Source organism: Dinoponera quadriceps, unplaced genomic scaffold, assembly GCF_001313825.1.
Source record: "Dinoponera quadriceps isolate SergipeBrazil2010 unplaced genomic scaffold, ASM131382v1 scaffold4160, whole genome shotgun sequence".
Taxonomy (NCBI): domain Eukaryota; kingdom Metazoa; phylum Arthropoda; class Insecta; order Hymenoptera; family Formicidae; genus Dinoponera; species Dinoponera quadriceps.
In genome coordinates this window covers 48,300-62,951 of record NW_014558693.1, presented here as the reverse complement: position 1 = coordinate 62,951, position 14,652 = coordinate 48,300, and the positions used below count along the sequence as shown (strand labels likewise).

At 37.2% G+C, this 14,652-nt stretch overlaps 2 protein-coding genes across 3 annotated transcripts in view; both read left to right on the top strand.

Moving 5' to 3' along the window:
• The first annotated feature begins 792 nt into the window (after window positions 1–792).
• On the top strand, window positions 793–11,919 carry LOC106749966 (PQ-loop repeat-containing protein 3). Of its 2 annotated transcripts, none has more exons than XM_014629962.1 (6): window positions 793–1,033; window positions 1,237–1,321; window positions 8,774–8,952; window positions 9,024–9,246; window positions 9,320–9,440; window positions 9,507–11,919. In XM_014629962.1, exons 3-6 carry the CDS (start codon window positions 8,798–8,800, stop codon window positions 9,638–9,640), a joined length of 633 nt encoding a protein of 210 aa, XP_014485448.1. In that variant the 5' UTR covers window positions 793–1,033; window positions 1,237–1,321; window positions 8,774–8,797; the 3' UTR covers window positions 9,641–11,919. The 2 variants fall into 2 exon arrangements, with proteins under 2 accessions (XP_014485448.1, XP_014485449.1); XM_014629963.1 differs by having other exon boundaries at window positions 942–1,033; window positions 9,511–11,919.
• Window positions 11,920–12,592: 673 nt separating this feature from the next.
• The window catches only part of LOC106749965 (laminin subunit alpha), a 33,607-nt gene continuing 31,547 nt past the window's right edge, over window positions 12,593–14,652 (top strand). Inside the window, exon 1 of the mRNA XM_014629960.1 lies at window positions 12,593–12,984. Within this exon, the coding sequence (XP_014485446.1) occupies window positions 12,772–12,984 (213 nt within the window). The 5' untranslated portion in view covers window positions 12,593–12,771. The remainder of the gene's footprint in view (window positions 12,985–14,652) is intronic.

Below are 14,652 nucleotides of genomic sequence, written 5' to 3'. Positions count from 1 at the left end.
GTTGCCAAGGTCTAAATGTTGTTGCGAGGCCGAGAAAGAATGCGGCGTTATGATGCCGGTGCTTTTCTCGTGAGGGGTACCTTGATCAGGGATGCCCTCCGAGGAAGCCGATGTTGCCGCTGGATCAGAAGGGCCCGTAAGGCCCAGGGACCAGGAGGTCGACCCGGCTCCTTGTTGAATTGATTGCAGGTCCTGCTGCTGCTGTTGGCACTGGGGCGGCGAGTTGAGGCCAATGAGCTGTTGGTCCTGCAGTTGAGAAGGAGGCGGCGGCGGGTTGCTGCTGCTTCGGATGTCCGGATGATGTTCGTCGAGAGGCGAGCCTGTGGGCTCAGGCTTCTTGATCGGCGAGTGATGCACCATGGTTAAGAATACAGCCGAAATGTTCAAGAGAATGTACGCACAGCGCGTGAGAGACGTGCGAGTGATCACGAGCGTTCACGCCCGCGGCGAAAAGAACGTTTTTCTATTGTTCGGCACCACCGACGCGAGACGCACAATGCGACTGAGGTTGCGTGTATCAGCGGAAAAAAAGGCATTTTTTCAGCTGAACGAAGGGTCACCAGTGTGGAGGTTAAGAAGGGATAGCCCGGGAGGAATCTAGGTACGTGCCCACTGAGTACTCGGCACAGAGATTAAGAAAGACTCCTTTATTTCGTGGAGAAACACTAGAACGATGCAGCTCTAACGGCGGGCTAGTCTCCACTGTTCTTCTGCCGCACAGCGACAAAGGACTAGACGTGCAGTGACAAAAGACTAGCTCGCCGGCGTGTGGTGGGGGGCGAGTTCGCATGCAAGCGAAATAGAGTATGGCCGCCACATCAGGTCCCTGGGATGTTGTTTTGAGTGCATTCAAAATTTTGATGATTACGCAAGATGCGGAGAAATATGACGCGGACCCTGTGCTCTTGGAATTTCTGAAATAGACAGGTGTCAAACAACGATAAGAATTGTGCGTGTTTGGTGGGTGCATTTGTATGCATCTATGCATTATCCATCTCAAACGGACTTAACAAGACCAATTAACAATAAAGAGGTACAAGACGTGATATAATAAAATGCTTGTCTTAGCGTTATAATGTTACCGCGAGAAGCGCAGACAATATTCAGGGTTAATGTGATGATATATTAATATTGGAGTGAAAGAAATATTTTGCGTAATTTAGCTATTTGTTTTTACAACTTGCTTTGAATGACAATGTATGATTGCTCTTAAAAAATAAAATAATGCTGTTACAGGATGTACGTGGCACATGTTACGTAAAACAGCGTTGATCGTTACGAAATTGATATATTTGAACAAAAATTACATAAGAGAGTCAAGGTATGTGTTCAAATTAAGGTAGTTGGTCCATAGAATGCCAGATTTTCAATAGCGATATTAATAGGACTTCATAAATTTAGCTATTTATCGAAAAAAAATTGTCTTATTTTAATTTAATTATGTAAATAATAAATGTTAGTTTTGAATGAAAAACAAACAAATTTTGAATTAAGACAAACAAATACCAGGTGTATGCATAAGTTTTTTTCCGGTTTTTTGATAAAAAAAAACACGTAATTTTCAAGGGAAATTAATTTTTTTTTTTCAACATATTGGCCATCGGCTTCTACACATTTCGCCCATCTTTCAGATAATTTATGAATACCATGCCAGAAAAACTGCTTGTCTTTTGCGGCAAACCATTCGTCGAGCCATTTTTCAACTTCCTCGAAATTGCTGAAGTGCCGCTCTGCGAGCGCGTGCCCCATTGATGCGAAGAGGTAATAGTCAGATAGCGCCAGGTCTGGGGAGTACGGCGGGTGCGGAAAGATGTCCAATCCAAGCGATTTCAAGGTGTCTTTCACTGGTTTTGCTGTGTGAGACGGCGCATTGTCGTGTAAAAAAATCACTTTGCCATATCTTCTGGCCTATTCCGGTCGTCTTTCGATTAATGCGTGGTTTAAATTAATCATTTGTTGGCGATAGCGTTGTGTATTAACGGTTTCGCCGGGTTTCAAGAGTTCATAATACACAATACCGCTCTGGTCCCACCAGACACAGAGCATGGTCTTCTTGCCGAAGCGATTTGGCCTTGGTGTTGATGGACCGGCTTCGCCAGGTGAAAGCCACGATTTTTTCCGCTTCGGGTTTTCAAAATAAATCCATTTTCCGTCACCCGTCACAATTCGATACAAAAATGATTTCCTTTCGTGGCGTTGAAGCAGCATTTCACAAGTGACTTTGCGATTTTCCATTTGACGTTCATTCAAATTGTGTGGGACCCATTTACCGAGTTTATTGATCTTTCCCATTGCTCGTAAACGTCTGCTGATTGTTTCTTGTGATACATGTAATGCTTCTGCTAATTGCCGTTGAGTTTGAGTTGGGTCATCATCCAATAACTCCTGCAATTGCTCGTCTTCGCATTTTTGTGGTCTACCAGAGCGCTCACTGTCTTTCACATTGAAATCACCATTTTTAAATTGTCGAAACCATGTCTCACATGTTCTAATCGATGGAGCGTGTTCACCATATGTTTCTACCAGCAAACGATGACTTTCAACAGCCTTTTTCTTTTGATTAAATAAGAAAAGCAATGCGTGCCGCAAATGTTCTTTTTCAGGCACAAAACTCGACATGATCACTGAACGATAAAACAAAGACGCTAGTTTTTGGCGGACTCAACTTGTGTGTGTTTGTAGTTTTAAATGTCAGACGAACAAAATGACGTATGTGTCAAATTAATACGCTGCGTACTTTTCGCTGGCGCCATCTCTTAGTTAAACCGGAAAAAACTTATGCATACACCTGGTATACAATATTACAAATATGAAGATATTATTTAACTTTTATTTTTCTTATTAATTTATATGTTAGTTCATCATGTTTAACTTCAGGGCTCTGAAGTTGCTGTGACTATTCTTGTTTAATATCAGAAGTGAGAAGATGCAGACTAAAATTTTTTGCGTTATACTTTCAATTAAAAAATGTATCCACAAAATCACATTTGTAATCGATTCAGCAAACTTGTAAAATTGGACGAACGCTTTTCTTTTACTCGAATAATCAATAAGTAGTCATAAAATTAGCATTGACAAAATCATAAGAAAAAAGATTGGTTCCATGTCAATTAATTTTGTGACTACTTATTGATTGTTTAAGTAAAAGAAAAATGTTCATATTGTTCTAGTTTTAAGTTGAAATCTATTATAAGTGTTTCAATTTTACAAATATGCATAATCGATTACAAATGTTATTTTGTAGATATATGTTTTTATTGAGAATGAAAATATGAAAGTATAATCAAAACATTTTTGCATGTGTTCTCTCATTTCTGACATCATTAATCTGGGAATAGTCATTTCAGCGGTCAGAAAATGAAACTCACATCTCAGTGGTTTTTTTACAGAAAGTAAAATTCTTTACTAATATTACACCGGCGTGAATATGAAAAGCGATCATTTTCGTCGGCTTACCGTGCGCGATAACAAAATCTGGGGACCGGTGATCGACCCTCGCAATGACAACTTTTCAGTGATCGACAAACCTCGTACGAGTGTAGGGATCTTTTCGTATTCGCGTTGCGAGCGAGCCCCGAGCCGGGAACAGGGCACAACAATTTAGTTTTGTGCGGAGAAATCCGTCGGCTCGGCTCCGATAATTGCCCCCGACGCTCCCTCTAATTATCTTACATCAAAAGTAACTTTCGCCAAATAAAAAATACGTCGGACATCCGTTTCGGTAGCTGACCAAGGGAAGAATTTCTCGCGACATCGATTTTAGCTAATACGATTTGATGGTTTTACATTAACACTTTAATGGCCGCTCACACAACATGTGTGTGATAGCCGGAACAACTGTTATTGTCCGCTCACACAACATGTGTGTGATGCTACCGCCGAAGAAAATATTGCTGGCCCCTGTCGACGTTTGACTGCGTAGACGTGCGGCCATTAAAGTGTTAAAATGACTCCCAGCGGCTTGGCTGCCTGGTGTCTCGCTCGTCCGTTCTCCAATCGCGTTCCATAACTCGTTCTCTCGCTTTCTCGATTGCTCTCACTTCTCATCCCAAAGTAACGCGGTCTCTCGATACCCAAAAAAGTGGAGTTGGAGCGCACTACCCGGAAAATACCAAGCGCCCTTTTTTTTTTAATTGCTGGCAAATTTTCGGAAGTTTTTTTGTCTTTTCCGACAATCCAATCGTCTTCCTCGAACTGCTGCTCTCACCGCTTACGCCTCTTGCCGTCAATATTATAGTTCTTCTGATTTGACCTTGTGGGACTTTTCTTTGCGATAGTTATAAAAGCGAATAATATTTGGTGTGGTGTCTATTTGGGAGATGTGTGAGTTATTAAAATAGGGAGGGACTTGTCGTTGCGATAGTTATAAAAGCGAATAATATTTGGTGTGGTGTCTATTTGGGAGATGTGTGAGTTATTAAAATAGAGAGATTCAGCTTAGTGTTATCTCGCATCGTTCTCAGTTGGCGTTCCTCTGTTCCTCTTTTATTCCTAGCTCCTCCGTGAGTGTACTCTCCTCTTCTCGCCACTGTTCGGAGCTGGAGTGTCACACTTATGGAGGTATACGCGCCCCCATAAGTGTAACACTCCAGCAGAAACGTAGGCACCACGGATGGCTCCGTGCACTGTAAGTGAGCGGTGCCCGCAAATAAGAGAAAATCTAAATTTTCGCGCACTCACGGTGAGTACGGCCCACACAATAGTGCCTCCACGGAAGCACTCGCCTCTTGTGACAGGCGCTCTTAGGACTGCATATTTAAGCAGTTTCTAAACAGTTCTAGGCACTGGCGATATCGTATAATTTTTAAATAAATTAATACTGCCCGAGAGCCGCATACTTAGAGAGAATAGTATGAGAAGCTGGCCGAAATTTCAGAGTTATGGATATTCTAAAAGAGTTCTCATATTATTATGAGGGTGTTGAAGTATTTTCTAAAGAGTTTTATATATTGGCGATATTGTATGATTTTTAAATAAATAAATTCTGTCTGAACGTCGCGTATTTACAAGAGGAAGAAAGATTGTCAGATTTCGCCGAAGTTGAAATATGCTGTAGTGTCATACCTCCACTAATATATGGTAAAGCAATTCAATATAACTCTGAAGTATTCACGAGAAAATAGAGTTTAAAAGTTTAGGTATACTTTATACACTACAAAGTTAAAGTCGAAGGTTTAGGATCCGATAAGCAAAGAACCCATTGCCGCGATTTGATTTCCGTTCGCGGGACCGTGCACGGCGGTGCACGATCCGACCTAGTGGTGAGGCTGCGTCCCCGTTTTTTGACTCTGAGCTGCCGGACCGACGAAGTAAAAAGGTGGAGAAGAAGAATGTGACGAGTCAAGAACACTCGATGAACGAAGGAGCGCCGACAGGACCAGCCTAAGAAGGACACATGGTGAACCCCTCCAGAAATATTCGAATAGTTACCGATGAACGTCGATACCGATCGACGCATCTTATTACAGCTGCTGAAGAAGCGGAGGCCGATGATACCGCAGTCCTGGCTTAGCAAGAGCACCAGGAGTCTTTGGATAAAGCTACCGGAAAGACCCGCGAGGCAGGTGCAGGCGAGAGGGCGAGCGGTAAGCTGGAGCAAGGAACGAAGAAGCTTTGAAAAGTTTTGGAAACGACCAAGGAAGAGGGGCTCTGGTGTGATCGGCAGATCGTGCGCTCCGGACTTCACTTCGTTGGTGGCACGCGTTGTAACAGCAGCGAACCGAGTGAACGATCAAGAGAGCGAGACAGCACCGGCGATAAAGAGAGAGATAGAGATGCTATCGAGTCAGCGAAATAGCCGACAGGAAGTATTGTGAGAGCAGCACGATTATTATGTAAAGTCACCTATTTGCACCTATTTCCGTAGAGATTAAAGTCCGGCGCGATGGAGAGCGAAAATCCTAAGCAGGTTGCCGGGGTCAACCGACGGATATGGTGACTATTAGAATATTTAGTGTTGGATATCGGGGCGATCAGTCGGAGCTGTGCGTGGAGGAATCTCCCTCGTAGTCGGAGAAGTTAGCGTTTAATTGTCACAAATCGAAGTAGGACTCGCGAGGAAGGGCTATCGAGAGGATTAGGGGGGCGGGTCGGCGTGGCGGAGCGATAGGGGCTTTCTCATTTTGGTGATAATAGCGTTTGCGTAATTATGTTTTGCGGAGAGAAGTTTTGGAGCTGCCGTCGGAACCATGTTCCGGATCGTCCTCGCGTCTGCATTGCGAAGAAGTACAATCCGCGTACCGAACAGTGAATTGTTCGTCTCGCCTAGCTCGAATAAGATTGCTGCCGCCACGAAGTCAATTTGTGCTATTAACTGTCAACCTAGCTTACATCTGACCGATATAATAAATTTTATTATCGTTACAAGGTAGTAATTATTTTTCCAACGATTGACCTCCGAATCCTCCCCTTTTCCGACTTAAATTAATCCGAGAACTGCCGGACCCGTTCGCTATCTAATCGCGGAAAATTTCGAGAGTTAGCGTAGAAAATTTTGTGGGCGCGTAACGGTCGCGTTTGGTATCCAGAAATTTCGCAATAATTAGTGATAACGATTCAGGTCGGTGGTAATTGCGCAAGAAAAACTTGCCGCAACACTCATTTGGAGACAGTGATAATAGTAATGACTAAATGACTCGTGACTCAAGTTTACTTTTTATTGTTACTGTGTAGGATTAGCAAAGATGTTCTTGTTTTTTTTTTTTTCTATCAGTGATACTAGTTGCAATATTACACATTCTACACAATTTTATTTTTATTGTATATTTATAAACACTAGTAAACATTTACAAATAATATTTTTAGTTTAACGTATTAGTAATACAAAACAGTAAATGTACTTGCATTGAATAAAATATATTCACAATAATATATATGGCATTATTGTGTATACTTGTCGCAGAAATATTTACAATACATATTTATACCATAATTGGAAATCATTTTCTTATTCTTTATCGTAAATATTTTTAAATTATTTTCAAATCTTTATCATAATCTTTTTCGTACTTAACATGTCCGGATATTTTAATATTTACAAAATATTTATTGAAAATATTTTTTAAATATTCAAATTTTTATGATTCCGTGGAAATTGGAACGTACTCCGACAGCATAAAATATTTATAACATATTTTTTTAATACTTAATTTTTTAAATATATTTTTTAAATAAATAATTTTTTAAATATGTTATAAATATTTTATGCTGTCTGAGTATGTTCCAATTTCTATGGAAATTTACAGGATTTGTATCAGGCATAGTAAATACCACGGGGGTGGTCCAGTTTGCGGTTTGTGTTTGCGAGTGGATAGACTTTCGGAAATCAACAGAAACAAATGCACTTTTACCAACATAAGGAAATGTACTAAAAAGTTGATAAAAAATTCTGAAAAAATTCTCAAAACTCTATGAGAAGAAAATAAACAATTTTTGTCTCTTGTTATTTTTTTATAAAGTTGATATTGGGTTGCCCGAAAAGTAATTGCCGATTTTTTCATAGAAATAAAATACAATTTTTTTTGTGCATAGAATGAACTGTAATTACTGACATATTTTCCATTTTGTTCGATGACCTTTTGCCATCTTTCTGGCAATTTCATAATTCCACGCTCGTAGAACTTCTGCTTTTTATCAGAAAAAAATTGATCCAAGTGCGATTTCACAGCTTCATCATCCTTAAAAGTTTTACCATCCAAATTTGGACCATGAACGTTTTCGCTTAATATTATCGTAAACAATCCATTTTTCATCACCACTAATTATTCGCTTCAAAAAAGGATCGAATTCATTGCGTTTGAGATGAGAATCGCAAGCATTGATACGCTTTGTTAAATGAATTTCTTTTAATTCATGTGGTACCCAAATATCAAGCTTTTTAACGAATCCAAGACGTTTTATATGATCGTGGATTGTTGATTTTGGTATTTTCAACTTCTCTCCAATCTCCCGCTCAGATATATGACGATCCAACTCGATTATGGTTTTGATTTGGTCATCATCAGCTTGCAATGGCCGACCTGAACGTTGCTCATCTTTGAGTGAAAAATCTCCAGAACGGAACTTATCAAACCAATTGCGGCACTGTCTTTCTTTTAAGGCTTCCTCGCCATATACGTCACGTAACTTTTTAGCAGCCTGCGCTGCGTTTTTTCCTTTGCGGAAATAAAAAAGTAAAATATGACGAAAATGCTCGTTATTGGACTCCATACTAAAACTGACGCCAAACTAACAATTTTTAACAAAAACACGTGTAATTTGCTTCTAAAGTCAACTAAGAGTGACAGCTTACAAACGTCAAAAGAAAAAAATCATAACATTGACAGAAGACATTCAAACAGACGCTTAAAGCCATCTATTGGAGCCATCGGCAATTATTTTTCGGGCAACCCAATAGAATTCGAGTAAAAAAAATGATTGAAAAACCAATAATTATAGTTATTTTTCTAAATATCTTAAAAAATAGAGGTCGTACGAAAATATTTTTCAGACAAGAATTATTGGTTTTTTTTTAATATATAGATTAAAATTCCGTAATAAAAAAGTAAATATAAGTTTTCCCAATTAAAAAAACAAAGTTGACCTTGAAATGACTTTGAAAACGCCCAAGCATTAAAAAACTAATAATGCTATTTTAATTGCTCAAAATCATGGAACACGTATTTCTGCTTTTTTTTTTAATTCATTGTTTTCGAGATATTTCGTCAACTTAAATGGTACGCTCTGTATAAATCTAAAATTTCGTTATATGCAGGTGCGTATATGTATATTGCAGATCATTTAGAGAGCAAAAAGAAACATGAAAATGACGCTACTGCAACAAATTGCGGATTTGCTGAGCTTAATAACAATAGGCATGTGTTTCGTGCTGAAAATTCCGCAGATATTGAATCTGATGTACGTGAAATCGGCCGACGAGATATCCATGTTAGGATTATTTCTAGAATTAACGAGGTAATTCTTCATTCAAACATCGTCCATTTCGTTTTCGCCATTAATTAATCAATCGATTTTCTCTCTTCTAGTTACACTGTAATGACTAGTTATAATTATACGAATGGATACGCAGTGTTATCCTATTTGGAATATCCGATAATACTAATTCAAGAGTATATTTTAATATTCCTAGTCTTGAAATATTTAAACAAAATCAACATGTGGGCCTTTGTATATACCATAATATACTTTACATTGAGTAGCTGTTTGCTATTGGAATTTGTGCCAAAAGTTGTTCTTACATTCTTAGCAGTTAGTATTCTTTTTTTATACTTTTATCACAAAAATAGTCTTCGTTTTAACAAATATTCTTTGATCTTTTTAGCCCATGTGCACTCCGATTTCCGCTTCCAGTAAAGTCATCCAGTTACTAGTTATACTTCGAGCCAAAAATGCGGAGTCAGTGGCACCTCTTACTTGGTTTATATCCGCTTTTACGAACTTGAGTGAGTTTGTGTACAAGGTAATATTTTTCTCGAGTAAATCAAATCTGGTAAATAACTGTATTTTAGCTAGAGTGTTCACGATATGGATGGACTCGGCCGACATGCTGCTACTGGGGAACTTTATTATCTCGGTGCTGCTGAGCTCCAGCGTCATGTTCTCTGCGCTCTACTATAGACGCCGCCTGGTGAAGCAAGATTAAGTGGCAAACAATTTACGCGATTGGTCTAGTTAAATGTATCCTACCAAAGGAAGATGTTAAGAAAGGGCCGATTTTTGCCAAAAAAATATAAGTGAAAGGAATAATAATTTTTGTAGATTCTTATTCCTGACTAAGCTCCTATCAATGAGCGGGCAAAAGCTAGGAGTCGCAATTGGACTGTTAACAGGACACGCGACTTTGAAAGCTCACTTGCATAAAATAAAAATTGAGAAAGACGACGTGTGTGGATTATGCGGCGACAGTGGAGAGGACTAATATGCATGTTCTACGCCCTGCTCTAGCTTATAAAATATATAAATTATGGGATTAGGCTCTTCTAAGGTCCGAAGAACTTTAATAAACAAGACCTAATAATTTGATTCATTTGGCCTCTGATAGTTCCTATCAGAAGCTAGGGCTTAGGATCTAAGTTGAAAGAAAGAGTGTTATAAAAGATCTCCACATCTAAATAACCTTAGGAGCAGTAGTTGATTCATCCACTATAATGCTACTATTATCACTACTACTACTACTACTATTACTACTACACTGCTATTATTACTACTATTACTACTACTACTATTACTACTACTACTACTACTACTACATACTACTATCACCTTCTAACTATGATAAAACTATTAAAAAGTTCGGGGTATTTGAAGAACATCTTGAAAATTGAGCAAAAGCATGGTGTATTTATACAAATTCGAACGATATATGGAATTACTATAAAACGCATGTTTGTGAGTTTTTTTTTGAGGGGAGGGATAGCGTGAGAAGAAGGAGTATTATGTGGTGTGTGTGTGTGTGTGTGTGTGTGTGTGTGTGTGTGTGTGTGTATGAGGGAGAGAGAGAGAAAGAGAAAGTGTAAATAACTGTGTATACGGAAAGGAGGGATTTGGATAAATTATATAAAGTCGGATGAAAACGATTACCATAAAAATGCATCTGGTAAAACTCAAGACGTGTTTGGAGAAGAGGGTTAAAGAAGGAAGTAAAGAGGATTGTGTTTATATTTGTGAGGAACAGGGTTATGCGTGTATAGATCTAGAGAGTTGGGGGTTAAGTTAAATTTAATTTGGTTGGATTAATAGAACACCCCCAAGAATTTATTTCTTTTATTATTTTTATTGGAGAATCCCAATTCATTTAACATTTGATTGCTTAAATTATTAATTGTTTTATGCTACTCAATAAAACAACTAAACTAATTTAATATACAACTTCCCATTAAATAAATTATTAATCTTATTTCTATGCTACGTAATAGAAAGGTTAATTTGATTTAACCTTTTATTAACTTTTTGTATTTTTTAATCTCGTTTTCTGCCGAATCCGGAATTGCAATGAGAATGGGACGAAGTATTTTTTTTCTGTATTTTATTTCTTTTTTATAATTTGCATTTTTTAATTCCTTCCTTATATAAGTTCATTATATTTTATATTTTTTATATTTCATATTTTTTTAATTTTTCCGAAGCTTGGGTTCGGTACAAAATGAGATTAAAAGAAGCAAAATGTTAATAAGAGATCAAATCTATTTTCCACGTAAAGAAATTGATTCCACATAAATTTTACATCAATTTTGCATCGATTCCACGAATGTCCTCATGGAGAATCCCCTTCCCCGCAACATAAAAAAACATAGAGGCACACAACCCTCTTTACTCCCTTCTTTAACTTTCTTCTCTAAATACAAACATTTCTTTAGTTTTATTAGATACATTTTTGTAGTAGTCGTTTTCATCCGACTTTATATAACTTATCCAAGCCCCTCCTTTCCTCACATACAGTTGCTTATATCTTCCTTCACACACACACACACACACACACACACACACACACACACACACACAAAATATTCCTCCTTCCCATTTTGCCTCCAAAAACTCACGAAGATGCGTTTTGTGTGTTTTGTTTTAGCTAAGTATATCATTCGAATTTGTATAAATATATCATGTTCTTGCTCAATTTTCAAGGTGTTTCCCACCACGAACTTTTCAATAGCTTTATCGTAATCAGGAGGTCAAAATCTACAAAAAACACTATTTCTTTCACTTTTTTAGTAAAAAATTGGCCCTTTTTTTAACATTTACGACGATATATTCAGTATTTGTTATTACTGTTCATTATTATTATTGTTATCGCTAAATACTTATCCTATATTTACCTTTTCTGACAATATTGCATATGTCAAATAATGTAAATTACACACACAGTAATTCTTAAATGATTCAAATAACTTTATAAAATTAAAGAGGAGAATTAATTGACAATTATTTTCTTATTTGAAAAACCACCAATTTCATTCCTTTTTCATCGACTTGATCCGCGAGATAATATATTGAAAGAACTATACACGATAGGTACGACGTTATATTCTGTGGAAACATACACGGCGCGCGCATCTGAAGGATATCATGTGGTTTTGATTTACGTGGATCATTCTTTTGGATCAGTGGTCTTCAAAATTCTACTCTATTCTGTTGTTAAATTGTCTTTACAAGGGAACAATGATGTTATAAATCTTTCAACAAGGATATTATAAAATTTTCAGAAACAAACTTGCATCTCCAGAAAATTTCTGTTTAGCATATGTGTATGTAAATATAAATTTACTTATATAACCTTATATTTATAACTATATTTATATAAAGAGAATATAATAAAAGTATCAATAATAAAATCAATACATAAAAAAATTATTATAACGAAATTTCTAGAAAAGTCATATCTAACTATACAAATGTTAATTTTCTATATCAAGTAGACGCTACAAACTAACTCTGTATTAATGACACGCAATCAGCAGGATACAAAAGCTCAGCGAATCTATGCAGAGCTGCGATTTGAAGACCACTGATCCATTCCACCCCCACCGGACCCTCCTCATCTGGCGAGTCTCCGGCGCGCTGGATGAAACACGGTCCGAATAGTCAGCACCGAGAAGGCGCGCAGGCATCATAATCGTCAGTGTCTCTCTCGTATAAGAGAGCGAGAGAGCACTAAAGCGAGGTGGAAGGCGTGTAGGGAAGACGAGTGCGAGGAAGCAAAAAGAGAGAGGAAGAGAGTGTAGGAATTTCTCAGGAGAGAACTTGAGAAGGTGTCGATTTTCTGTTGCTGGCGGGATGCGGTCATTGGCGATCTTAGTCGTTCTTCTACTGGTCGTCCGGCTGTTCAGGTGCGAGATTCTGACGCCACCGTACTTCAACCTGGCTGAGGGCAAGGAGATCGTCGCCTCGGCTACATGCGGCGTCGACACCACTGGTCCTGAACTTTATTGTAAACTCGTCGGTGCGAACGCGGACCAGGACGAGGATATCAACTTGATTCAAGGACAGGTGAGTTCGATTCTACCGAAAGATGTCCGAAACATATATAATAATTCATGGTACAGTGCATAATGTTTAAAAAAATATCCGATAAGTTATAGTGAGTTTCATTATCAAAACTGAGACAATTTAAATTTAAATAAAATTTTTTATTATATACAACGAGAATGAGAGCGGAACATTAGAAGAAAAAAATAATTTCATTATTGAAGGAGGATAAATGGATTAAAGGGAAGAGAGAATTTTATATATTTTCTTGCGTCCCAAAACTACATTTAATATATAAAATACAGCGATATTAACGCAAGCAACGAGAGAACGATTCGTTCTATATTCTCGCGCGTTAAGAAGATCGTGATATTTTCATCTCCAATATTTGTACTGAGTTTTATCTACCATTCAATTCTGTGAGTCCAAGAATTTACTGACTTCGAAACATCAATCTGTTTATTTAACTATTTCCTCTCCTTTTCCTTTTCTTTCGCATAGAAAACTATATGTGTCGAATAAATATTTAAAATTATCTGCCGAATGCAACTCTCGCTATCTCTTCTACTGTTTCAAAACTACGATAAGGGAGAAATGATCGCCTATTACTCTAAGATGCATGAATGAGACTGTTCGTAAAAAATTGTTTTTTTTTATTAATTGAACGTCAAATACAAAGAAGTTCATTAATGCAACTATACTTCCCTTGTTATAAATTGTAAAGAACTTTGTCACACATTATTGTACAATCGCATGCGATGATATTCTCAATCTTTTCTTTCATCTTCGATTAAGATTCACAAACATTTAAGTTAAAAAAGCAATTATATTTAAAGCTAAGGAAAGAAATTAGGAATTTGAAGAAGAAAATGAGATTTTACGATAGAAACGATAGTCTTGCAAACATAACAAAAGTTACCTGGATATGAGAAATTAGTTAAGATAGATAAATGAGTAACAAATACTTCAATGTCATATATGTGTTATATCTAATCAATATAAGTAACAGAGATGCAATTTTTATCTGAACTATTGGTCTAATTTAGTAAGAAAGTCTCTTTATGGAACCTATTTAGATTAAGACCAGTTACACTTTTTATTAAAAATTAGTAACAAGTCCTAAATTTTACCACAGACAATTTTCTAGCAGATACAGAATACAGCGATACATTTTATTTGTGACATTTTTTTTAGAATTCTAACTGGATCAGTAAAACATTTCCCTAAATATGTTCCCTGAGTGTAGAATTTCTATGTCATTTTTGAGTGCTCTAACGGATCACGGTTGTATTGCTGTAAAATAATTTCCAATCTTGAATGTTCTTTTGAAATTACAGATCAGCATTCTACTAACGTGAAAAGAATTTGTCTATGAGTCAGAGTAAAGCTCAACCGCGATTGCACGTTTTCCTTAAGGTTGGATCTACAATAGGTATACAATAAGCCTTTAACCTTTTGTAGTGCTTTTCTAAGCATTAAATTATAACAATTTCTGATAAAAAATATTTCCAGCGCTATCAGACGTTGCAATTCATAAGATTAAATGCCATTATTTTTGACGGCGCGAGAAATATCTTTTCGGAATCGCATTACATTTTGTTGCTTAGAGCAAAAGTCTAAAGGCTTATCACATCTATTATAGATCTGGATTAAGGAAGATCCAGCCGAGAGAATCAATTTATACGATCT